At 47.6% G+C, this 25,350-nt stretch overlaps 9 protein-coding genes across 9 annotated transcripts; 4 read left to right on the top strand and 5 right to left on the bottom strand.

Moving 5' to 3' along the window:
- Window positions 1-37: 37 nt before the first annotated feature.
- On the bottom strand, window positions 38-1,572 carry ATG15 (lipase; the record flags this gene model as incomplete). Its single annotated transcript, XM_007321927.1, has 4 exons — window positions 38-91; window positions 164-685; window positions 761-1,051; window positions 1,117-1,572. The coding sequence occupies 4 exons, from the start codon at window positions 1,570-1,572 to the stop codon at window positions 38-40; spliced, it is 1,323 nt and encodes a 440-aa protein (XP_007321989.1).
- Window positions 1,573-1,653: 81 nt separating this feature from the next.
- On the bottom strand, window positions 1,654-3,190 carry SERLADRAFT_475665 (uncharacterized protein; the record flags this gene model as incomplete). The annotated part of the gene is made up of 4 exons (XM_007321928.1): window positions 1,654-2,086; window positions 2,148-2,357; window positions 2,406-2,639; window positions 2,707-3,190. 4 exons carry the CDS (start codon window positions 3,101-3,103, stop codon window positions 1,899-1,901), a joined length of 1,029 nt encoding a protein of 342 aa, XP_007321990.1.
- A 135-nt stretch (window positions 3,191-3,325) lies between these two features.
- On the top strand, window positions 3,326-3,726 carry SERLADRAFT_475666 (uncharacterized protein; the record flags this gene model as incomplete). Its single annotated transcript, XM_007321929.1, has 2 exons — window positions 3,326-3,551; window positions 3,601-3,726. Coding segments are annotated over 2 exons (225 nt in total), but the record flags the coding sequence as incomplete, so codon positions are not given.
- Window positions 3,727-4,841: 1,115 nt separating this feature from the next.
- Window positions 4,842-7,359, top strand: SERLADRAFT_452180 (uncharacterized protein; the record flags this gene model as incomplete). The annotated part of the gene is made up of 9 exons (XM_007321930.1): window positions 4,842-5,002; window positions 5,171-5,645; window positions 5,724-6,110; window positions 6,162-6,286; window positions 6,335-6,401; window positions 6,455-6,556; window positions 6,623-6,805; window positions 6,874-6,906; window positions 6,971-7,359. 9 exons carry the CDS (start codon window positions 4,842-4,844, stop codon window positions 7,211-7,213), a joined length of 1,776 nt encoding a protein of 591 aa, XP_007321992.1.
- Window positions 7,360-8,806: 1,447 nt separating this feature from the next.
- Window positions 8,807-9,198, bottom strand: SERLADRAFT_398230 (uncharacterized protein; the record flags this gene model as incomplete). Its single annotated transcript, XM_007321931.1, is given in 2 exon segments — window positions 8,807-9,150; window positions 9,164-9,198. A coding segment is annotated over 1 exon segment (167 nt), but the record flags the coding sequence as incomplete, so codon positions are not given.
- Window positions 9,199-9,622: 424 nt separating this feature from the next.
- SERLADRAFT_475669 (uncharacterized protein) lies at window positions 9,623-12,468 on the top strand (the record flags this gene model as incomplete). Its single annotated transcript, XM_007321932.1, has 11 exons — window positions 9,623-9,697; window positions 9,759-10,294; window positions 10,359-10,453; window positions 10,504-10,653; window positions 10,706-10,830; window positions 10,886-11,112; window positions 11,182-11,301; window positions 11,352-11,604; window positions 11,661-11,909; window positions 11,981-12,070; window positions 12,127-12,468. The coding sequence occupies 11 exons, from the start codon at window positions 9,628-9,630 to the stop codon at window positions 12,222-12,224; spliced, it is 2,013 nt and encodes a 670-aa protein (XP_007321994.1).
- Window positions 12,469-16,300: 3,832 nt separating this feature from the next.
- Window positions 16,301-17,655, top strand: SERLADRAFT_475671 (uncharacterized protein; the record flags this gene model as incomplete). The annotated part of the gene is made up of 3 exons (XM_007321933.1): window positions 16,301-16,813; window positions 16,881-16,985; window positions 17,039-17,655. 3 exons carry the CDS (start codon window positions 16,349-16,351, stop codon window positions 17,426-17,428), a joined length of 960 nt encoding a protein of 319 aa, XP_007321995.1.
- A 179-nt stretch (window positions 17,656-17,834) lies between these two features.
- Window positions 17,835-22,184, bottom strand: SERLADRAFT_452182 (uncharacterized protein; the record flags this gene model as incomplete). Its single annotated transcript, XM_007321934.1, has 19 exons — window positions 17,835-18,050; window positions 18,109-18,592; window positions 18,643-18,718; window positions 18,769-18,792; window positions 18,857-19,196; window positions 19,248-19,283; window positions 19,339-19,375; window positions 19,428-19,530; window positions 19,589-19,685; window positions 19,743-19,799; window positions 19,849-19,890; window positions 19,943-20,037; window positions 20,090-20,223; window positions 20,284-20,332; window positions 20,384-20,611; window positions 20,671-20,891; window positions 20,948-21,637; window positions 21,694-21,738; window positions 21,794-22,184. The coding sequence occupies 19 exons, from the start codon at window positions 22,182-22,184 to the stop codon at window positions 17,969-17,971; spliced, it is 3,231 nt and encodes a 1,076-aa protein (XP_007321996.1).
- A 204-nt stretch (window positions 22,185-22,388) lies between these two features.
- On the bottom strand, window positions 22,389-23,851 carry SERLADRAFT_475676 (uncharacterized protein; the record flags this gene model as incomplete). The annotated part of the gene is made up of 7 exons (XM_007321935.1): window positions 22,389-22,662; window positions 22,720-22,960; window positions 23,022-23,051; window positions 23,107-23,249; window positions 23,311-23,379; window positions 23,435-23,585; window positions 23,648-23,851. 7 exons carry the CDS (start codon window positions 23,816-23,818, stop codon window positions 22,514-22,516), a joined length of 954 nt encoding a protein of 317 aa, XP_007321997.1.
- Window positions 23,852-25,350: the final 1,499 nt, after the last annotated feature.

Genomic DNA, 25,350 nt, shown 5'->3' on the forward strand with positions numbered 1-25,350 from the left:
GCAGAGGTACAGTGATAATGATAAATATGGGGACAAGTCAGTTTAGTAATACAGCGTCTTTGAAATCTCCAAATTCCCATTTGAAGCAGTCCTAGAATCATGATTTCATCGTCAGCATCACACTCACGTTAAGCACCGCTCAAACGACACTCTGGAGACTTACAACACAATCTAGCTCCTCCTTTGCCCTTGGCACTTCTCTCTCCTTTCCCTCCTCGTCATCCGGCCACTGTCCCTCCACCTCAAGCACATTGAGAATCATCTCCTTGATCACATGTTTCCGCACATCCACACGCCAGCCGAGCCGTCCAACGGTGTCGTATACGATACTCCGCCCGAGATGACAGTGCGTCTCGAGTGCGTAGCCCGCTTGTGCGCAGGGCGAGAGGATCCCCGTGCACGCGCCCTGGGGGATCGGGTCGGCGTTGTGGTAGACGTGGGTGACGGGGACGCGGGGGAGGGCGTTGGTGTTGCCGTCTTCGGGGTGCAGCGAACGAGGCGGTGGGCCTGGAGGTAAGGGGAGGTGGAGACGTTTTGCTGCGAGCCGCTCGCCTGGGGACTCGAAGGCGACTGCCGGTAAGCCGAAGGTGGATCCGAGAAGGGACGCGATGGCCCCGCCGAGGGAGTGGCCGACAAGCCAGACGTTGGCGGAGGGATATAGTGACGTTAGGTTATACACTAGGTCCTCTCGGCGATAAAAAAGAGAAGTCAGTACTTTGGCTATCTTGTATCAGGAAAGAAAAGGTTAAGTATAACTCACAACGCCGGTAGAATAGAATAGGCTGTCTTGGATCAGTGCGTCCGAGAGACAGGTGTCGTCGCAGCGCCAGCTGCTAGAGTAGCAGTCACAAACGGTGGAAAAGATCCAGGTGAAGTCGACGCGCGCACAGCAGCAGGAGAAGAGAAGGTTGTCGTTGTACTTGTCTTTCTTCGATGTCGGGCCCTGGAGCGTCGTGCCCTTGATAGAAAGTACAATCGTGTCGTTGTCGTGCGAGCGAAAGACGAATCCACGGAACCCGTCCTCATCGTCTTCCCATCCAAAAGGAAAACTCTACACGAAAGAACAGCTAAGGTTGTGAGAGGAGGTTAGAAGAACAAAATAACGGGGTACATTACAGCGTTGATGTTCCATGAAGGGTCGATATCGTACCAGTTCTTCCGTCCTGGGAGCTGATACGCATCCCCAGCCATGCGAGCAAGTTGTACAAGTGTATGTCTATCTTCTATATCAGGGCCGTGCACGACCTGCTCGACCCATTCTACCGGTTCACTCTGTGCATGATGAAGAGATCTCAAGCGTGCTTTCTCGACGGCTTCGAACGAAGATGGGCGGTAAACAGTCGTTGGACGAGCTTTGAGTGTATATGTGGGTGGTGTATCACGATCTATTGCACTGTTGTAATCTCCCGCCAACAGGTGCTGCGTGTGCCTATCTTGGGTGATATGATACTGGAGAAGCGGGTTAAATGTGAGAGTTGTGCTTGCGGGCGTATTTGATGGTGTGGTCTCTGATCCCAGGACACTTGCTGCGAGCAAAAATGAAGTGAATGTTATGAAATGCAGAGATAACATTCTGTTGCAGATCCTGTAGGCATCAGCTGGAGCTGCGATTTCGGTGATTTACTTATTTCCCTCAGCTGGTTCAACTGCGGGAGGAGGACAAGGTTGCCGTATATGTCAAGTTACCGCGACGCAGTGCTCGGTAATCGGAACGTGATCGGACCCGAACATATGAAGTCTACAGTCTACATATTTTATCTGATAAACACACAGGTTGCGATCTATCACCAGTCCATATACATACAACACAGCCCTAGACTTGTCAACTGTCGACGATCGGAGACACCTGCTTTTGCAACGTACACATTTAATTTCTTTCGGTGAGACTAGAAAAAGATTCAGTCTCTCTTTGCGGGATCGGACTCTTGATTCTTCACGATCCACTCCCTAATAAACGTACTGCTCATCTTTGCCTGTTTCAATAGCTCGACATCCTCATGATCGAGTTTCTCTGACTTCGATGAAATTACATCGATCACGAAGGTCTGTAGCGAGGGCAAGGATTTGGAAGCACGTTCTTTGGCAACTGCAGGAGGACAGATACCAAATCAGAAACAATCAAGTCCAAAACATATCACAGTCCTTACTGGAAGCGGCGCCGGATAGGGTCTCCTTACTGACGACTAAAGCCTGAATGTTTGCATCCCATCCGGTTGGACCATACACGTCTCGTATGGGTACAAAGTCATACTCGAGGTCAGATCGAAAAAGCTTCATGAATGCACGAGTTCTTTCTATCCGTGTCGACAAATCTTCAAGAACATGCTTGTTAGCCTTGTTCTTCAAGAGAACGTCGTCTGAAGGCTTATTAGAGCAACCAGGAACGAAAAGAAGGCAAGTCATACCAGTAACACCGACGATGACTTTTTCGTTTGCGATCCATGCAGCCATGCTCAGAAGAATCTTGTGTCCTGCATGTAGATGATCAAACGTTCCCCCGAGAGCTACTACACGATAGGACGGTTGAAGGGATGTAGTGGAGGCAGGTATCTCGGGTCGCGTTACCACTTCTTCAGCAGGGGCTATCCACTGTTCTCTCACTGAACTTAGTGTTTGTGGGAGAACGGTGAAAACATTGTCTGGTTTAATCAATGAAGGCAGTGGGATATGTTATCTCAATAGCCACAAAACTCCGAAACAACTCACCTCCCTCGACTCGAAAAACCACATCCACTCTGTCTGCTACATGTCCTGGAAGAGTATCTTTGGGGTCATGAAGAAGTACGTCGATATCCATCAGAACTTTGCCCAGGTCCTGAGCTACTTTGGTTGCCTGAACATATACAAATGTCAATAGCCTCTGCACCGCATCCCACTTTTCTGTGCGGGAGATTTCCAATGCCTGTTCTGTGTCCTTAGTTTCCTTCCTATTCACAACACGATGCAGGTCAAAGGCTGGTGAAAGTAGAACAATAACCAGACGCTGGCTCGTCACCGTTGCAGCTGATGCTATCACGGGTGCAAGGAAATGTGGTGCATCGAGGCTGGGGAGAGTTGCTATGAGTAACGATTTCTTTATGCCTTCACTGGAGATGGGCGACATTTGGGAATGTCAAACGTTAAGTGAAGTCTGCGGATGAGTCTGTCATTGCGAACGTTGACCTCGTTATGGCGGTGGATTACATGCACCGTGGGAACTTTTATCCAGTGCCGCCACTTCACCATAGCGTCGGTTGCACTCGGCAATTTCCGACAGCGCTTTCTTTCTTGTCACTGGCACTTGTCGTGCATGAATATGCTGGCGAACTTTCACTCAATTACTCATAAGACATGCTCTCATACCAGGAAGCTCTCAAGAACATCAAGGCACGAAGAACTGATATCTTGCTAGTGCATTTCTTCACTATGGAATTTTCGAGTTATGGCAGCCCTCTAGTACTGTTACCTCCACCATGTTGGAAAAGTTGATTCGACAAATCATGTATAGACATTTCAACCAGTGCATTGCAAGTCTTGGCGCAAGAGTCGGCATCGAAGACAAGGTGACTCTTGTAAGTGAACTTGCTTAGCCGCTGTGTATGGGATTCTTTACCGTTCCAGGTCACCTTCCATGTACCCCCAATTGGCCCATCAAACATTCTAGAAACTTACCCACCGTACCTGCTTCCGTCTATGATCCCGTACGGAACAAATACTCCTGTCCCCGCTGGTTATGATTCCCATGCTGTGCTTTGTGGTGCCGACTTCCCTTCGTGAACGCCGGGTGCCCGACTTAGAAGACAAGAATTGAATCAGTGCAAATTTTATCCGAAACACATCAAGATATTCCTGGCTTTGGTTATCAGTTTCGTCACTTCCGCCGCCACATACTCCAAAATCCTCAGTGCTCTTGTATCGGAAATATCGACGAATCACGAACGGCTTCTGGTGTGCCACCTTCCGAAGTCTTTGTGCTGCGCGTGTAGCCATGTAGTACTTGCGTCTCGGTTTCATTGAAGTCCACAGCACACGGTCGGACATTACAGGATCTACTCACCCTATTGACGGAAGCTATTGAAAACGCACGCTTCCCCCTTTACTTCTTTTTCTCGCTCGATCCCCTTTACTGCCCGACGACCTCGTAAACTAATACACCGGTTCAAACTTAGGGACTCTGTCGTCCCTATCAGAGTACGAGACATGCTTCTCGAAACCGGTATTACTTCGACCCCACACCGGTTAACTGATGGCACAACAGAAGCTGTCCTTTTAAAACCGAAACTTTTCTTAGCTTGTTTTCTTCCATATGCACCGATCGCTAACATATTGTTTCCGATGCTGGCCTTGAGGGGATTCCAAGCCGGTCTTTTTTCGTACCCCTCTGCGGACTCGTGTTTTTCGCATGTAGTGCAGTCAGTTATTATCGACCACATCCTCGATCCTATGTACCTGTTGCTCCGTTGATGATGTGGTGCTGTTCCTGTACCAGTTCTGTACAGCCTGTGTGATATGCTTTGTTGTAATAAAAACCCCGTCAAGGCGCGAGTACCATATGATCGTGTGAACTATTGGGTGAGGACGCTTTCCATCCTTTGAACTGTTTACGGTTACACCTCAAGGAAACCGTGCCCATGCCTGCGGGCAATTTGGATCACTCAAAAGCACAAAACTCACTTGCGAATAGCGAATAGCCCGTTACTAGTGATATTTATCTCTCTCTATTATCGTTCTTAGCTATACTCGACAGCGCATAGGCCTTGCGAGGACATCGACCTCGGGGATACTCAGAACAGCACATTACGGTATACCCAAACTACCCTTTTTTTCCACTGTAGATTGTTTTTATTGTCGCTCAATCTGTCATGGCTTCGTTTCAAAGCTCACATTCATTATCTTCACCATCGTCTGCCTTGTCTCCGCAGCCTGCGAAAAAGAAAAGACCCGCCCAACTACCCTTACCTTCCTCCAACTTCAGCGCTACTCCCGCTCAGCGTCTGCAAGCCATCAGCACAAGCTCGCATAGGTCGGGCATCGCTGAAATAAAGCCTGCAAATGCGTTGAATGCTCATGCACGCTCTACATCTACGTTTGGCGGTCACAAGCCGAGCATCTCGACGCATACCGCCTTTCGAGAACATCCTACATCTTCCCCACCGACCGTGACTACATTTCAGATACCTTCAATACCTAGTACAACGCATGCGGGAGGTATCCTTCCCTCCGCCTCCTTTTTCCACCCCTCGCGGCCCAATCGAACCTCTTCCGAAATGTCCGTGAATGAGGTACTCCCCACCTTCGTCTCAGCGCCAGATCAAATCCAACTCGCCCCACTTACACACCAAATCTCTCACGAATCTGACGATATTGGCAGTGTTGGTGGTCCTGCGTCGACGGGCGACCTCCATCGCCAGTTATCAAAGCGGATGAAACGTAGTCGCGAGCCGCTCCTTCCAATGACGAGTCGGAACGTTGTTGTCAATATCGCACCTTTGCGGCCTTCGTTGCAGCGTGATACTTCTCAGCGTAGCGTCGTTAGAAGCGATAGCCATCATAGCACCAATCCCCCTGCAGGGCATCGGGTTCGAAGTAGTCTCGAGCGCATATTTCGAGGCATGAGTATCGACTCTGTTCGCAAATCGGGTAGTAGTCCTGGCCATACTCTTGACGTGAGGGTTTCGTCCACGGAGGAGCGTCACACCGTGTTCGACGGTAGGACCACTGTGGAAGATGTGTTCCCGTCACAGCTGAAGTACAAGCCATCGTCTTCTCCACCGATGACACGGACTCTGTCTGTCTCTCCATCCCGTCCGCAGACAGCTATGTCAGAAACACGTCAACGTGTCTTTATTTCTGCACCACCAACTGAGCCTTCATGTTCGGAGGTACCTCTTTCCCCCCGCGCGCGGAGATACAAGCAACACCCCTCACGCAACACCTTTTTCTGTGGAGGACACTTGCTCACAGGAGGAGACTCTCCCTGGGCGTTCATCGCCTCGCTTATCGCGGCCTTTGGGATCTCAGGGGCGTGGTTCGGGACAACGTGTGTCTGGTGGTGGCATAATGAAAGTCCAGCTGTTGCAGCTGTAGGCGCATATATGTGCCTATTAACACTTTCGAGCATGTTTGCTACGGTAAGTAGATGTCTATAGATTGAGCGCTAGTAGGCTAACAAATTGTGTAAGGCATTTCGTGATCCAGGTATCCTTCCACGGAATCTAGATCCTGACCCACCGCTTCCGAGTACTTCACCTTCTGACGGTGGGGTTCGAGCACCCTTGCCTCGGGATTTGAAAGTGCGTAATGATACGTAAGTTGATACTCTATCCTCGAGACGCTGCGACTTATCAGGGAATAGAGTTCGTGTAAAGTATTGCGCGACATGTAAGACTTACCGACCTCCGCGATCAAGTCATTGCAAAATGGTAGGTCTATATCATTCGTAAGGTAATGTAAACTGATGTGATTTTTTTCCCAGTGCGACAACTGCGTTGATGGGTGCGATCACCATTGCCAATGGGTTAACAATTGTGTCGGCCGACGCAATTACACATCCTTCTTCGTCTTTTTATTTTCTTCCGTAAGCAACTTTCTGATAAGTTTAACGGCTCGTGATTGCGCTTGTGATTTATGATCTGATCGACAGGTCATTACGCTATCCCTCATCATATGCACTGCTGCCATCCACATATACCTTGTCACTCGAAGAGAACATGTTGATTTCAAGGAGGCACTGAGCAAAGGAACTGGTGCTGGTAGCGCCGTGGTGTTTATACTCTCTATCGTCGTGATTTTGCCCGTTACTGCATTGCTGGGATACCACGTTAGGGTGCGGTCCATTTACCCAAATCCAAGTGGCAACCGTTGAATACTGACAACCATCTTTTTTACAAACAGTTGCTGTCTCTGAACGTTACAACCATTGAACAGGTTAGTCTTCTTAAAAATAATCGCCCCACTGTTTATGAGGGTCTAATTTTTCTTATGAAATTAGATAAGAAATCAAGCACACAAGACGCTGGTGCCTGGGGTAGCACCGCCCAATCCTTTCTCGTACGGTAGTTGGCGATACAATCTTGCAGAATTATTGTGTCATCCAGCAGGGTTTTCGTGGTTGGATGGATCAGGTGTTGCTACGGTTGACAAAAGGCAGGTGAACCCCGGTCTTGAGGAGGCGGCCGTCGGGCTCGGACTGGGGTGGGAAGGCGATGACACTGAGAGGGCCGCGGAGTGTTAGAACCCCCGTCATGTGGGGTCAGATAGGAGGGAATGTTGGCAACAGGAAGGCGATGGTGAGAAATGTGGTGACGCCGGACTGGTATCTGGGAAGTTATAATGTATATAATCTAAGTTACAGGGAATATTTGAATTTTTTTGAGCGGTTAGATGAATGATTGATTTGAGAGGATGGAGGATTCAGAGGGAGGATGAGTTGGTTGTACTGGCAATTGCGATGTGAGCTCTTGTTGGCTAGGCACAAGAATAGGACGCGATAGTTCGATCAGAAATACATGTGGCTCCACTGTGACGTGTCTCGTGTACGATTGGATTATCGGGAATGGAAGTACTGTATCATATCATTGGGATCATATCTAGGGATGCGGTGAGGCTGACAGGCTTGGACCGACTTGGATCAACAGTATACGCAAAAGTAGACTGCGTGGGTAAAGAGATGAGTGTTATGAGAGAGAAGGGAACATAAATGCCAAGGCTGGCAGTGTCCTGCAGTGTTCTTTCCAGCGCTGTAGTTCGCCATTTCATGGTTTTTCAGCACATTCGATTCTTACGTTCCTGTTTTGGGGAAGGGACATTCCCAGCCGAGTGCGGTGAACCGGTCTGGTGAGTGAAGAGTATTAGTCAGCGAGGATTTTGTACGTAGATCACCCGATTAGGATACCGTCGGATGTTCGATACCGTGCAGGTGTTCGCTGTCGCACAGCATCGAGAAGAAATGTCGGGTGATATGTTCGCACACAGAAATAGACGAAGGTAGAGAACGAGTCCTGCGAGCTCGGGGGGAAGGTGTCGTGTGTCGTGTGTCGTGTGTTGGTGTCGTGTGTCGGTGTCGGTGTCGTGCTGAAGGCAATCTGAGTCTTCATTCTCGCCTATTGATCCACACGTAATATGCTAGGCACGACCCTCGTTTGTGCTGATGTAGCCGCCCCCTATGGTCGGCCTCTCTGCGCGGAATCAATATTCAGACGGCGTTTGAAACGGGGTGTGCGGCATTGGCTGCCATAACGGTTCTCATCGAGCAACTTTGCCCTCGACCGTCACGAAGAAGACAGGCCAGGTGTGTGTTTCTGTCCAGCAGCGTATGAGAAAGCTGACGATATATGCGTGCAATTGAATGGCAGAGCCCTGTTTGCACGTTTTGCGAGATAAGTGCCATAAAATCGGCGATTTCGGACTAGCCTTTCGCAAGCAAATTTATAACCGGCTTGGTGTAAAACTTATGGAACCTTCTCCCCGGGACCCAAAAGCCAACTCTCCGTCCAACTCCCAGCCGCTGCCGCCCCAGCCGATTCCTCCCTCCTCCTCAAAGCCGCCCTCCAGAAAACCGCGGCAGAAGAAACAGGCCGCCTCGACAAACACCCGCACCGCGGCCGACCCTCCTGCTTCTCGCCGTCCTCAAGGCCGTACAATCAACAACACTGTCTCCCATCCTGGCGCTCAGCCCGGTGAGCTCCTGTTCTTTATTATATTCCTCCTTTTTATCATTTATTTCTCTTTTCTTTTCTCCTCCTCGTCGCCACGTCTAATGTCCCCTTTCTCTCTCAGCTCCTCGCCAGCCACCCGATCAGCCTCAGCAGGACTCTCCTTCTCTGGCCCCTACTCGTGCTTTACCCCTCCAGCCATACCCTGGCCCAGTATATCACATTATGAACCACAACTATCCCATGAACCCCTCCCCGTTCACACAGCACACCGCTGGGTCCTCGTATCCTCCCTCTGCTCCAGTCAACGGGGCTAGCGGTCCAGGCATGCCAGGTCACCCACACCAGTATTATCCAATGCACCATACAGCATATCCCCCACCACCCCATGGCTATGCACCCTATCCTCAGTACCCTCAACAGATGATGATGTATGGGCCGCCCCGCACAAGCGCTCCCCCAGCCGTGCAAGAAGCTCCACAGGCTTCAAATGCGCCCTCTCCAGTCCCGACACCTTCCGCTACTTCCACTGGCAAGCGAAAGAGAAAATCTGCTACAGACGTGCGTGGGAAGAGCTCCGTAGAGAAGGATTCAGATCAGGAAGGACTCTCTGCGAACGATGGAGCACGTGTACAGACAACTCCTACTGCTGCTAGCGCTGCAGCTGCAGCTGACATGAAGAAGCGCACGAAAACGCAACGAGCATGTGATAGCTGCCGTAGTCGAAAAATTAGGTACGTGTCCACTTTTCAAATCGTATCCTGCAATCCGCCCGCACCTCTTCATTCCATACTTTCCCCAGTAGATGGCATGGGTCTGTCCATACTCATGTTTTTCCAGGTGTGATGTTCTTCCGGACACGGAACCTCACGTATGCCAACATTGCAAACAATACGGCTTTGAATGCACGTTTGTTCTTCCTATAACTGAAACGCGGTTCAAAAAGAAAAAGTTGGAGGAAGAAGCAGCCAGTGTAGAGAAGGAAAAGGAGAAGATGGCTGAATTGCGGAGAACAACGTCATCTCCCCAGGTCGAGTCGCAGAAAGGAGATCGTAGGATTTTCGGTTAGTCCATGAGTAATTTACTTGTCCCATTCCAGTACAACTCACATTCTGTGATTTACAGGTCCAACCACTGCTGTGCATCTTCTGCATTCCCAAGCCACTATTTCCTCGCGCATTTATGAAAACTATGACCAACGCTATCAGCACACTTGGGAAGTAAGCAAGACAGGCGATGGTGTCATTTCGGTGCAAAAGCCTACAGCAGAAGAGCAACAGTCGGCTCATCCGAAACCAATTGACTTGCGCCTTGAACGAGACGTCGTTGAAAAACTTCTCAACGCTTACTTTTTAGAGATTGCGCCTCTGCTACCTGTTATTACTCAGGCCGAGTTCCTTGCCAGCCCATCGCCCCCACCAATACTGCTTTACTCGATGTGTTTGGTGGCTGCTTCTCGTCGTGAAGTTCCTCAGACTGTGTTCGACTCTATGCGCTTTGCTGTGAACAGTGTGATCAAGGCTGAGGATGTCCTGTCCACGGCGTCGATTGTCAACGTACAGGCTTTGTTAATATTGAGTATGGTGGGTGACAGCCATTCGCAATTTGTTCCAAATGCCCTTTCGGCGTTATGGCTCAGATTGGGCACGGCAATCAGAATGGTCAGCATAACAAATCAGCGCTCTTGTATGATTCGTGCTTATTGAGCATTATACTGTATCACAGGCCCAGGACCTTGGATTACATCGCGCCGAGTCAGTCAAGCAAAACATTGAACTACGACGGCGCCTATGGGGTGCTTGTGTTATCTGTGATCGATGGTAATCATATGCAGCTCTACACAAGCTTCATTAGCTGACGGATTCTTTAGGACAAGCCTTACATATGGCCATCCTTACATGATTGATGTACAGGATTGTGATGCGCGTCTTCCGTCATCAGGCGATCCTCATGATCTATACATGGATGAACTCGTGAGATTGAGCGTGATTCTCGGTCGAGTGCTGAAGACGATATATAGGTACTGTTTCTGCCTTTTACAGCTCGGCGGGTGTATTAATGTCATCGCACAGTCCGTCTGGTTTGATGTTCACAACGGACGAGATGTTGTACAATCTTCTCAACGATATAGAGGCGTGGAAAGCGAACCTACCGGAGAACCTGCAATTCAGAGGACCAGACACACCTAGGAATGCCGGTGAGTTTCATGCGAGTTTTATTTATAAAACCGAGGTTGAGTACATGCTATTTAGGTCTATTGCATCTTTTGTATTCGTGCGTCTCCATGATATTCTGGAGGGTGTTTATGCGGATATCGTACACTTGTCCTGCGCATCTCAAGTTTGGGCTTACTGTCGAGAACTGGAGCACCCTAGTGCAGCTTACGGGCGATTCGATAGAATGGCTTGACACTCATGAGCGCATGTACGATGTGTGGCTTCTGGTAGCCTATGCTGCAACATCATGTTCGCTTGTTCAGGTGCGTTTGTTACGGCATTTCTTGTTGCAGGTTGCAGAGTTCGATTGCATGACTCGTTGTACGCTATAGTACCACACATGGGCAAGGCGCCAGGATGTCGAAGCTGCCAACAAACTGCGTAAACTTCGTGATTGTGTGCGGAGATGGGAAGGCTCCATTTCTCCTGACCACATGTCTGCTCGTCGAAAGGTTTGTGTATATTGTGTTGTGCTAAGACATATCTGATCAAGCGGCCATAGACGGCTGAGATTATAGCTCTTTTATATGAAGCTACGCAAGGAACCCCCTTGCCGGTTGATACACCTCCTGTCCTCAACCCGACGGGCGGTGTGACAGGTAATAAACCACTAGGCGGACTGGAGTACAAAAAAGACCCATCTCGTCCCGGTGGAGGCGTCTTCATAGCTCATGGTGACGCTCGCAAGGAGAAGTACGAAGGAGTGCCGGAAGGGACGATCATCAATTCAGACGATGAGCGTGAAGGTCGGGCAGGTCAGGCTTAGTTTTTTTTGAAGATTTGACTGATATTGAGATGGTACTCGATACAGGTGCAAGAGGAGGCCGAGCGCCCTCTATGGTGACGATAACGCCCTTACCGTCTAGTGGTGGTGGGCGTGGCTCCGCGATCAGCTATCCGAATATGAATCCGGCGTTGAATTATATGACGAGTCAGACGCCAGGAAGTGTGCAAGTGTTGAATGTGCTGGATGAACCTCAAGCGTCCAATACACTTGAACAATTTGCAATGGCGGACGTGGGCCTCCTAGAGGGGATCCCCGGAGGTATGTTCGACTGGGGTATGTGTTACAGATGTATCGCATGTCACTATCTGACTGAAAACTCTTGTTTTCTTTTTTGGCATTGATAGGCCAATGGGAGTCGTTCTTTGCTCGATTTAACCCTGATTCGGGAGGAAATGGAGGTAGTGGGTTTCAGCGTCAGATGCAACAATCTCAGGGTGCGCGCGGGAATGCAGAGGTTGCACCTCAGCAAACTCACACCACCCCACAGCAGCAATCGACACAAGAACAACAATAGGACAAGACAACAGGGATAGAGATATGAGTAAGTATTATCAACTCGCCAACAATTTTAAAAACTATGAACAGTGAAGTGAAGGTGGAGGGTACAGTATTGTATTGTTTAGCAAGGATTATTGCTGTGAACTTTTTCTTTTTTTCGTTTCTTTTTTAACTTTGCTTCTTTTCTTTGTTTCTCTGGTTTCGTTCTATTTCTTGTTACTATCAAGTCGTTCATCAGATTTCTGTCACATTCAACGTACGAGCTGTCGTGTAGATATGTAACGATATAGTACAAGCCGTTTAGGCAATCCCATAATAACACTCTGTTTCATATCACATTGACGTACTAGTCAAGCTAACTTTTCTGTATCTATTTTTGTGACATTTATTGACGTGGTGCATGATGTAGACGCTGTGGAGTGATGAGATGACGATATGGTGAATAGTTTAAGTTTTGTAGTACGTTTGGCTTCAGTTCTGATTGGAACGAATTCGGAGCAGAATTATAGGTTCGGTAAACCTTACCCCAAGTGCTAGTCCTTGCTAGGCCATGATATGACGCAGAAAGTAAGGGGAAGACCTTCTCATAATGAAAGCGCCGCATTGCGCCCGTACTAGCGATAGTCTATTCTTACTGGTCGTTGATGGGCTGTTTGGAAGTTGTTTGGACCGGCGCATCGTGAAATCGATAGCAATGTTGCATAATCGCCTGGACCTCATGTTTCATGGAACGGTACTAGATGCAGTACATACCGTAAAGGACCCTTTGCTTGTACTTAATTTACGATCGAATGAGATCGACCAGAACCACTTCAAGCGTATGCGGTCCCGGGCTCGAGGCGCCTTTTCTTTTATGTTTCAAGGGTGTAGGATGTTTGCCTGCCGCAGTGTGACCGAGTCACTACGTTTGCTAGAGAATCAGAACTAAGATAGATTGCTCCACACTTACATATGCCCTGCGAATATGTATTAGGTTTTTGATAGCGAAGGTTGTATAGGCGAGTGTGTTGTATGCTGGAGCATGTCATGTTGTCTGCCATCAAGCATGCATTTCTATTTCTATACTACGTTCGACGTGTTATCCGACGGCGGATCACCAAAGATGGACGAACGCTCCATTGTGATGGAATATCATGCCAAGCAAATGATCGAGCCAATTTTGCCAGACGAATCATGAGTTGATGGCTCAGCGCTCTTTTAAGCCGTTTTCTTGTCGATGAAAGCTTGCTGCCAATCAGGAAGGCGAATGACTTGAATCATATCTTCGTCGTTCAAAAAGAATCTATCAGGCGCTTTTTCACGAATAGAACACGTTTCATCCGTCGAGCATTGAGGAAGAGCGGTGATGGTGGCAATGGATGTGGGTAAAGATAAAGTGAACAAGGAGGTGCGGCATCATGCCATTGGGTCCGAAGGGTAACGGCATCTGTCATGAGAGCGGTTATGGCTTCTAGAACCTGTGAATAGAGAAATGAGTTGTCGAAGCTGATGGGAGGAAACGTATCAGTCTTCTTCTCCACCTTTCCTTATACAGGCAACTTTCGGACGGTTAGGTCACCATTGCGAGATCCATTTTGCAGCCTGTGAGACGAATAGTACTGGATAGAGGCTCAAAAGCAGGTTTTAGCGCTCTGTCTGGGTGAAAGTAGATGCGAATGAGTAGTAAACTGATAGGAATTAATAGAAAATATAGACTACATGCTCTTATTGTGGATAAGGAAGCCGCCGATGTAGCGCTAGCGAGGAATTCTGGCCATTGTTGTTGCAACGCGCGTGTGCTGACTTACACGCGTGTCCCTCCTCCCTTTCTCCCAACCTTTTACATGTTCTCCTCAGCGTCCACAGTGCACTCTATCCCACATCCCTAATCCACAGGTAACGGTATCATATACCAGCGCTGGCCGTTCGATACAGCGAGCTCTCACTCGAGACTCTGAACATAGACCCAGCCCAGTAGCTTGCATCCAACACTATATACCACAGCGAACTCGCTATAAACTACATTATATCTCGTTCTCTATATGGCCCAACTCCTTAGTAAATCTGCACATTTTGCACAGCCCACATCAGCTCCAAGAATATCCCAACTTCTACCCACAGTAAAATGCTCGAGTTGTTCCCAACCAGTGCCGCTCGCAGATCTCGGTGACCACGTATGCTCCCCCCCTCCTCCTCCTAGCCCACATTCTTTACAGAAACCAGCATCCATGTCCAACAAATCTTTACTGCCCTCTAGACTACAAAATTTCGTTTCTAATAGGGCTGGCTCTCCTCAACAACAGCCGCCTCAGAGGTCTCAGCAGCAGCAGCAGCAACAGCAGCAACCACCACCATCACCCTCTCCTCTGGTAATACCGCAGAAGCAGCCACAGCGACCTGGCTTCAGACCATCGCTGGAGGATGACCCTTTCCAAAGGTTGCCGCCTGTTAACAGGTCGTCACCTACATCTAGAACAAGTTCCCCCGCTCCTTTACCAAAACCCGCATTCCAACCGCCTCCGCCTGGCTCACCATCATCCATTTTAGTTTCTCGTGGTGGTCAGCACAAGCAAGAGCGTCAACCAGTTCGCTTTGACCCAGTAGAGCGAATTGGTACTCCAGTGCGGAATCAGCCCCCACCTCCCATCGCAGTTGAGCGAGCCAGGACACCATCAACTCGCAGTGGTCCTAAAACACCAGTAGATGGGGCTCTGCCCAATCCATTCGATGATTCACCCCCACCCCCTCAACCAGTTCTAGCCCGTCCCAGAGCATCTTCACTCGCTCGCAGAGACCCAAATATGACTCTTCCGTCGCAGCCCCCCCCACCTCTTCCACGTACACGCACTCCATCAAATGCGTCCCCTCGTCCATCGTTTGAGCGCTCACGTACCTCTTCAAGCCCTGCACCACGCCCTTCCTTCGAAAGAGCGCATACAGTCACAGCTACTCTTCCACCTCCACCAGCTGTGCCGAGGGTGTCAGCGGACAACATTCAGCGTCCAGCGCGACAGGGTTCCTACGTTCCTTTCCCCTCCTCGATACCCTCACCAACACCACCTCATGCTCCAACACCAGCTCAAGCTCGGGGTCCTGTACAGCAAGTTGACCGAAATGTGAACACACAAATAGGTGGGGAAGCTGGAATGGCTGGTGTAGGGCGACGCGGATTCGCTGCTGCGGCACGCGCGGCCATGTTTACTACGGCCATCTCTGGAAAAGTCGGCACCGAAAATTCCTCAAGACCACCAGCTAACGCTGGGATGGATGGCCGACGTGTAAATGCACCCCAATATCTTGACATTAATGCTGCAATGAGCAATGTATATCGTGGTGAGTGCAGTAGTGACAATTTGGGCCGTATGCACCACTCTTTGACTATTTATGTGGATATATGCACTATTTTTATCTTCGTGCTTAATTATACCTATGTATTTTTGATCGCGCTAACATGTCTTTTCTTCCTCTATGCAGCTGCCGCAACAACACCCCCTCTTTCGCCTAATTCTGGCCATTCCCCTCTTTCTCCATATCCTGCATCTCCAATTTCTCCCGCTGGCACTGTCACACCGACTACGACGCATCCCAATAGTCATCATTCTGCTACCTACAAATCGCCTCTTTCCAATCCACACGATTCAACTTCCCCTGTACAAGTTCCTATTATTGCATCTCCTCTGCCCTCACCTACACGCACTCCTTCGCCGATTTCCAACCCCTTTGCTCGACATCTGAGTGGTGGTTCTGACGTAACGTCGACTCCCGGACTTTCCATGCGTTTCCCTTTCTTCAATAAATACAAAGAAGGAAGTAAAGATAAGGACGACAAAAATAGAGACGAAAATGCGAGTAATGATGGGACAGAGAGTGTATACACTTCGAGGTCGTCTGAAGAGCATGCTAGGAATGATGCGGTTCCTATGTCGCCTTTATCCGAAGATTCTGATTTAGGACTGGCGTACGAAGATTCAGATGCTGAAGACGGTGATACACCCGTTGTTCTGCCTTTGTCTGTCCGCAAGCCACCAGTAGACAAGGTCCAGTTCCCTTCTCTTGGGGCATCTCCTACACGCAAGAACTCCGCAAATTCTGTGGCAAGTAGTTCTGCTACATCGTCTGTATCAAAATTTCGCACGCAGTCTGCGGCTTCTGCTTCTAATCGTTCACGTAGTGCTTCAGCTTCAACATCTTATTCACGCAGTACGACCAAGTCTGTAGGTGCACTCGAACGCGCCATGGAAACCCTCATTGAGGAGGGTGCATCTGTTTCCATCCTTGCATCAGGTTCTGTACTGGCTTCCATGTCAGCAGGTCAAACTAACGTCCCTCCAGAACTGCCGAAGACAGGTGAAGTAGGAAACAGGGCAGATCGACTTCTTGGTCTAGGGAAAGGCAAGAATGTTCGGTCAAATACAGTCCCTGGTCCAGCGTCACCTGATAACAAGCTTCCGAAGCTGCCAACCCGTTCACATACAAGCCCGTCGCATCCAGTTTCGAACGTGGAAGAACGGATTCGACGTACTGGCGGAAAGAGCGAGAGCGGTAGTGTGCGGAAAAGGGACAGGGTGTTGGGAGAATTTGTGAAGAGGGAGCGAGCGTGTGCAAGATGTGAGAAAAAAATCGAGGACGGGAGATGGATACAGATGGATGGAGGAAGTGTTCTTTGCGAGCAATGTTGGAAAAATATGTATTTACCTAAAGTGAGCATCCATTCCCTATTCTCACTAAACCAGGTGACATCTGCTAAACATTTTTTCAATATAACAGTGCCGCCGATGTAATCTACCTATAGAGAAACAGGCCGTATCGTCATCCGACGGACAGCTTAAAGGAAAATACCACAAAGACTGCTTTAATTGCCATATATGCCATGTACGTCTACAGATGATGTATTGTTCTATCGGTATTGATGGCCTTTCGTACAGAAACCTTTCCCTGATCGGGAGTTCTATGTGTTTGACGGGAAACCCCTCTGTGCATATCATTATCACGAAGCAAATGATTCTCTGTGCGGCGCACATAGTTGCGGGGAACCTATTGAAGGACCTTGTGCGGTTGCGCATTCCGGCCGACGTTACCACCCGGAACACTTTTTATGCGAGTTCGAGGAAGGATGCAGAGAGCGGCTTGTTGAATATTGGGAAGTGGACGGCCAGATGTTGTGTGAGCGGCATGCGGTGGGAGGCTATCGTGACGGTGACCTGAGGGATGGTCATCTTGGGGCGGACATAGCTGGAGACGAGGGCAGAGCACTGAAACGCATGACACGGTTCATCGACCTAGGTGCGGTACCCGACGATATCGATATAAGGTGATCGAGTTATCGATCGTGGAATATGTTTGCCCTCGTTTTGTTATAATTTTCTTTCTTGCCGTTCTTGTGGACCATTCAGCATTTGTAATCTCATCTTCAGTAGGATATATTCCTTCATTCGCACTTCATATACCATTTTTTTTTTTTTTCAGGGACCTCATGCTTCACGGACATAAATCACTTTCTCACTTTCTTTGGATACCTGAAGTCGAGGGACATGCATACTACAACCCTTCTTAATCTCCCTCCGTCTCTCGATTTCCCCCCGACGTATCTACTAGGGCTTAATCTGTACCCGTGAGGCGTTTCTACCTTCCGAGTTTTTTTCTTCTTTTCTTTGTACGTTGGGGCCAAGGACATGAACATCATTAACCTAGGATTTTTTTTGGCCGTTTGCATTTTGTATAGTTGAAAATTCTACTTTTATTCACTGCTCAAGTTTAGTGTGACGTGATCGTTTCTTACAGTCAAATAGGGCATTTGTAAGTCGTAAGGAAGGATTCGTGAGTGTGGCTCTGTGAAACTCATTGAAGCCTCGGCCTCAACCCCCAAGCCAAAGTAGGCGTTTAACTCCATATTCCATTTTAGCGTATACACTGGTCATTCGTTGTGCATCGGTAACGCTGACAATTCTAAATGTCAGTAAAACGTTTGCGATATTATTTGCTGTGCACAACAGACCTAACGACGTCTTCCTCAGCGATGAAATCTCCATGTACCCCACCAATATCATCACAGGCTCGTTTGACAGCATCGACCATGAGATTCACCACTTCCTGACAACTGCTGGCACCTGCCAGATCATCTGCAGGTTCTGCGTATCCAATGCTAGATCCGCGCCGGGTACGTGTGGGGTCGACAGGTAGCACTTTAAATGCTGCGAAGTTTGTCTCGTTTGCTACAGGTGAAGCTTGGGACATGATCTGGGACAAACCAGGTCCTGAGCCGGAACTGGGACCTCTACTGGGTAAAGCAGGTTTTATAATGCTACTTCTTGATTTCAAAGTTGCAAAAAATGAAGCTGGGGCATCTTCTGGACGGTTTCTATACGAGTAGCTCGTTAGGCGGGTACTGATTTGCTGGCTATGAAGCCATGAAACTGTGAAGCCTGCGTTCTGGACAGGATCTCGGCTGGCTTCCTCTAAAGGAGATAATATGTAGGCACCTAATATCCCGATGAGTGCATGGACAAAGTGAATTGAGAGGTGGACGTACCTTTCGTAATCTTAACGATGTCTCCTAATGGTACACGGGTATACATTTTGACCTTCTCCAGGGTATAGTCATAACTCTACAGACAGTTGTTAGCGTGCTCTCACACCTGTCAAGTAGTAGCCTTACTATGATATATAAAGCACGAGCACTCTGTTATTGTATTAAGCATTGAACATTCATATAATTTTCAGTCGCGAAAGAATGCTTTACTCACCAAAAGGAGTACTTTCTCTTCAAATTTATCTCCCATTTTCACATTGAGCTGTTCTGGGGCAATCACGGTCCAGCCTGACATCAGGCGTTCACCTTCGTCGAGTACACGAGATACAGAAGTTGCAATGGCTTCCGCTCGTATCTTGGACAAGCGAATGAGCTCTCTTGGATCCGTGGACTGAAGCTTCAGTAAAAATTCTGAAAAAACAGAAATAGTGCGGTATCCCAGCATGAAGTCGATAACAGCTTGACAAAACCAATCGCTAAATGTAGCACTGTACATTCTCGCAAGAGAATTCACGCCATCGTTCAGTAGCCCACCTAGATCCCGCTTTCCAGTTCTGTTTGAGATTATCAGGTAGCCATTTAAGTAACTGTTCATTTCGACTAACCTAGTATAATCGCCCTTCAATGCAGATGTCCCTGCACTGTGATCAATGCTTAGTCCGCTGGAACTACGTACCACATACACTCAACACTCACTATGCACGGCTTATTGCATCCCCGTTATTGGCCCAAACTGTAGATCTTTCAGATATGTTTACAGCTATTATGTCGCCTTTTATACTTACCGTCATTAAATATAATATCAGTATCTGATCTCCCATTTTCCGATGGGTTTAAGAGAGCGACAGCTCCTAGATGAATGTTCATAACATGTCGAGCAAAAGCCGACTAAAATAATTAGTTTTGTAAGACCAAAAGGCAGAAAAATAAATAAACGATTGCTTACTTGCACAACATTGGTCCTGTCCAAGCAGTCTATACAATTAACGCGGAAAACGCCCTTCTGCTTCGATAGTAGCATATCATTCGATATCCAAAAGTATCTGCAACCTACTTGTTAGTAATAGTCATATGAGAACAGCATAAAAGCTGCATCGCACCCTTGGCTTTCGAATACGCGTTCCATGTTATCTACTAACTTGGATATATTCTCATATCTACAAGCCAAATAAAACTTCTATCCTGATTTTGTTGAGGTAAACTCACTTCATCCCCTTAGTTTCGTTATGGAAATCATATTCACAATATCTGGTTAACAATTTAGTTGTCGTCCTTGATCCAAATTATTGGTCGGCCTCACCGAGCATCTTTATAATTCAATTCTTTCATGTAGGAGCGATATGCTTGCGTGATAGCCCCTTCTTTCCCTTGCGATTCTGCAAGATTGACTACGGTCTATATACAGTAAGTAAAAGCCTTTCTGAAGCGGTGATGAAAAAGAACACACATGAGGTCCGTATTTGGGTACGTTTCTCTGGAAATGTCGCCGTAAAGCATCCACATTCTGCTCACGGGTTCTCTCTGGAGATAGTAGCGGGGGAGGTTTCAAGCTGTAACCTGATTGTGTCCAGAACAAAGGAACTGGAACAAGATCAATCAAGCATCAAAATTGCACTGTATAATGCTGAAGAAACAAATTACTTGAACCACGAATTTGCACGTAGCTGAAAACGTTCGAGATACCGTTCCGCTAATGAGTTATTTAGTAGCCGAGTCGGATCATGCAATACAGAAGCATTACCTGGACTCTCATTATTGTCTCCGTTTCTACAAAATTAGCAACACGAGACTCGTCGTCTACACCTCTCCGCTGATACCGTAGTCCTGCTCGATCCCTCGAGCGTCGAGAGATAATAATATAATCAATTGGAGCTATATGCTCATCTTTGCGGACAGTGGGATCGGCAGGCAAGTCAAATTTTGAAAACTGACAGTACCCTTGCATGATCGGAAGAACATAAGAGTGCAGCTAAAGCCAAACCACTCGGTTATTAATTCAAGTGTAACCTAGCTGAAAATACCACTCACCCCTGCATCAACGAATGGTTTTGAGAGCCACTCATTCCACCAGAACTGGCGATCAACTCGCCGCCACAATGGTAACATGGGGAAGGGTTCCGCTAGAACATCAACCTTGTCGTCGAGCGGTCCAACTTTCTTATCCAGTGCATTGAGGTCCGCGAGAAGGGAGTCTTGCCTGTGAGATTTTACACATTGTTCTTGTTTGTGCTGCAAAGATCGTGTGATGTCTACAAAGCACCAAATTATGATGATACGAGTTTGAGGCCAATAATATAAGACATACCAAAATTATATGCAGCATACATGCCCCCTTTTGTAAATTCTTTGATACACTCTCGCACTATTCGGTCTTCAAGTTCCGAGTGCTTCTCATCAGAAGATGTGGGTGGAGGAGCAGTAGCTGCAATTATTGAATCAATAACCTTTTCGGGTTCGCTTTGGACTCCTTGGACTCCTTGAATGATCGAATCCAAAGACTCTCGCTCCTCCAACAGGGACTGTGAGGCACCACTAGTGTCGTCTTTGTCCAATGTCATTGTAGGAGCACTGGTAGATGTTCGCTTAGACAGCCTTGTCCAGAAAGATAAACGGTTGGCAATAGTTGTCGCTACGGGAGAGGTACTCATAGACTCCTCCGACCCTGGTGTAGAAGCCCCTGAGGAAGCAGGGGATGGTGACCTGTTGCTTTCGCCGCTAAATCGAGCTGTTAGCGGCGTCACAAGTCTGACATCTTCCTCATCAGCAAACTTGACGTGAGGAGACGCTGCCTCCGAGCTGCTGGATACATTCAAATGAGATGAAGTGCTTCGAGTAGTATCAAGACGACCTGATGTGTCACTGGGTATCAGAGATGGTCTGTTGGCATCAGCGTTTCGCGATGCCATGGTATTCAAGGCCGTTCGAGCTCGGTCCTGTACAAGAGGAATTGCAGTAACACTCTTTACCCCATACACTGCGTGATTGTCATCGAACACTTATGGAATTATAAGTCAGGACAAAATTTCTCGAACAAAATGAATGGCAACTTACAGCTGCCAATGCCTGATCTTGAGGTGATAACCAGTAGATAGGAAGCTACAAGACGAAATTTCAGCACCTTAAAGATGTAGCACTCGCTTTAGAATAGTACCAGAGAAAAGCTCCAAGATTCCGACAATGCCATATATTATTGTACTCTCAGACCAATCTCTGCTTGGATCTTCACCATCCCCTGATACTTCCTCGACCTTTACTTGTTTCCCCCAAGCGATACGGACGTGAGCGCCTGGATGCTTGAGCCCGGGCGCATGAGGGCGCATTAACAGACCATCGTTCGAGACAAGTAACGCGATGTATTCGTGAGGATGTGGGTGTGGGACGGGAGGAACGACAAAGCTAGGTTGAAGACCGGTCGTGTGCGCGATGCCAGCCTGAGTGCTAGTGGGAACTTGGATACTGGGCGGTGGAGAAACAGTTTGTGATCTGGATGGCGAATGCGTTGGACTCTTTAAACTGGACGGCTTGGAGAAGAAACGCTTCATGGCGATATGTACAACCTAGGCCACCAAGTATTTTCTGTTCGACCTGCGAATGTTTCATGAGGTTCAGGCGATGGCCATGCACTGAGAAACCTTGACATCAGTTTAGAAACTGCAGTTATCCCTTATATATTTAGGTTACCGGTTGCACACCACCTGTACGTAAGGATCACTGTATCGTATGTCATGCTCAAAGTACAGTACATATTTTCAATTGGTGATGAATATTATAGCAAATCAAGACGTCGACGATTTACTTTACACGTTTCAATCCTGCCAAGCGATTTGATTCGATGATCGATAGTTTCATTGTACATATTGCACTTCTACAATCATGCCTGAGCAGCCACGGCTGGAGCAGCTTCAGGAGCATTAACTGAACTGCGTCCCTCCACTCGCAAGTCGTACCCATATCCATGGCCAGGCGAACCAGCAACATCCCCAGGACCGTCATAATGTAATTTTGAGATATCGTAGTTTCCTGTTGCAAGGTTAGCAATTCAGAATGATCATCGAAGCTGTAAGAGTATGAACTCACCGATGAAGTTCCAACCGTTTTCCTTTACGTGGTAAAGGTTACAGGTGTTACCTGAAAATGCATCACGATGACCGGCAGCGTATATACTCCTTCTCCCAAGCTCTTGAGCCTCCTCATCACTCAGGTCCCACCGGTATCCTTGGTCCAACACACCGTAGGCAAACGTACTACCCGATCCCACCGAGAACAGGTCTCCCTTGAGACGAGTGCCATCTGAGTCGACATAGAATACAGCTGGACCCTACAAACAGAGTGATTAGATTGAGCATTCTAAAATTAGTTTATCGTCAAAGGACACTAACAGTTTTGTCCCAGCCACAGATCATCGTACCCTGCCAGAGCTCGACATCAGCGTCTTATCGGCACTTTGACAAAATTCAAACTCACCATGCTCAAGCCCATACCTTTATAGCCATACACAAGATTGCTGAGATATTTACTGGCAGCAGATACCGAAATGCGTTCCCGGTTCCGCAGTTCATGCAATCTACAATGCATACCGAGATATGTCTCCCAGTACTGACAATCGGCTAGTAGGAACGACATCTCAGCCCGTGGAGTTAAAGCTCACAACAAAAATAGTAACCATACCTGCACCTCCAGCCATTGTACCCAGCAAATAAGGATTGATCTCGATGACTTTCTTCACTGTGCCAGATGCTGGAACGCCATTGGTCAGGATATTGTGGCCCAATGGTTATATTATGATACGAACCAACATAGCTTCCTGCAGTAGCTCGAGAGTCGACAGCAACGATGACACCTCCTTGGAATCTGAATGCCAGAGTGGTAGTTCCATGCTGGATTTTAATCTTGCAATTTGGGTCTGCATGATCGTCTGTGTGCAATCTCAGGAAAGCTGCAGGCTGGCAACAACAAACCGATAGCGTTGAGTAAACTAGCAGCACATCGGGCCGACAAGACTCACGTCTGATACAGAAGGAACGGTGAAAGAGGGCACTCCTCTCGCCAGACTTCCGAACCCAGCTTCAGAGCCCCACATAGCATCTGAGAACTCCTCGTCTTCCTCTACAGCTCCATTTCCGCAGAAGAGCCCATTTGATGCATTTGTTGTAAAGCGTTCGACGAAGGTGTTCATGGTGGTGAGTATAACTGTAGTACCACTCGCCGTGAGGGACGCGTACGCGACGAGCTTTATTGATTCATGTTTGGCAACAGCCCCTTTGAGTTGCATTCACCATGATCATAGCTCAGTTCGCTCATCAGTGAATTCGGGTTATTTCCGTAAGGCAGTGTATTCGTCATACAATATGAGCAATGACTCCAATGTCTGTAATAATTATGTTTGCTAACATCTTATAAAGGTGAAATGCCTTCCTAACAGATGCAATATTTTTTTAGTTGCGTACCGTAGATAATTGCGTTATTCTTCGACAGTTTCAACCCGGGAGCATTACTAGTTATCATCGTATACAACGTCAGGAAAACCAAGCCGTACTTGTCATCACTTTTCTGTTACGATCTCTATTGGACATTTAAGGACTACTCATTTATTTTTACTCATCGGTTATACCATCGGACCGATGACTCATTTCCTTCACGTACACTTCCATTCCTCTCGCATTCACAGTACCTATTATAGTACTTAGTCCTCAACAGACAGACCTGCCCTAGATAGGACCTAACTCCTATCACCGATTCCTTTCCATTATAAATACCATGTAACAGCAGTAGTATTCTCTAATATGATTCTACGCAGTTTACGCTTACAAAGCTAGACTCCTAAGATCAGACTTCTACTCAGAAGAAGACCAACTCCCGTTGGAAAACCTCCACTCAGAACCACGTTCTCGAACTTGTCTTCGGATAAGTCTCTTTACAAACCTCGACGAACCCTCAGACTTTGTTAAGCACTTTGTGCGTAACATTTTTCACTGGTATATTGTGCTACCATACATGTTAAAAATTAGCTGTCCAAAGCATGGAAATATATTCTGCTCGTTGATGCTGTGCCATCCCTTCCCACACCAACACTGCTTCAAGTCTCCAAGTCCAAATCTATACGGCCCAAGTCTCCAAGTTGGTTTGTTCACGGCTCCTTGCTATGACTTTACGCCCCATGGCCCCGCTTTACTCACTTCACCAATCTTGGCTTTCATTATTTATTCAGTATACTTGCTGATCGACATTGCGTTACTGCTTAACTGAAACATTTTTCGCATTTTTCAGTAACAGTAGTTTTCATCTCTCTCTCTTGCCAATTTCACACTCATGACATCTTTGTACAGGATAGGCCATCATGGCTCTCTCTTGCCAACTTCTCAGTTACTACATACTGTAAGAATGTCAGTAACTTCTGTGGTATATTATTGTTTGTAGCTACATTGTGCTCTCCTTCCAAACGATTACATTCAGGGGGGATTTTTGCTTTTATTGGGGAGACAGAACAGATTCAATTGCGTCTGCATGAAATGACAAAACCGGATAAACCCGGTGTTACAATACACAATTTTCGGACCTTTAACTTTCATTCTCCTATCTAACTTTCTTCTATAGTTTTCACACACGGTGCCAGGCGGCACTTTCCTTTTATTCAAACTCCACCTTCTCGCGCTGCACTGCCTTCCTTTTATTTTTAAATACAAGTATCTCACGCAGTGGAGCTGGTCA

The sequence above is a fragment of the Serpula lacrymans genome, assembly GCF_000218685.1.
Source record: "Serpula lacrymans var. lacrymans S7.9 unplaced genomic scaffold SERLAscaffold_12, whole genome shotgun sequence".
Classification (NCBI taxonomy): domain Eukaryota; kingdom Fungi; phylum Basidiomycota; class Agaricomycetes; order Boletales; family Serpulaceae; genus Serpula; species Serpula lacrymans.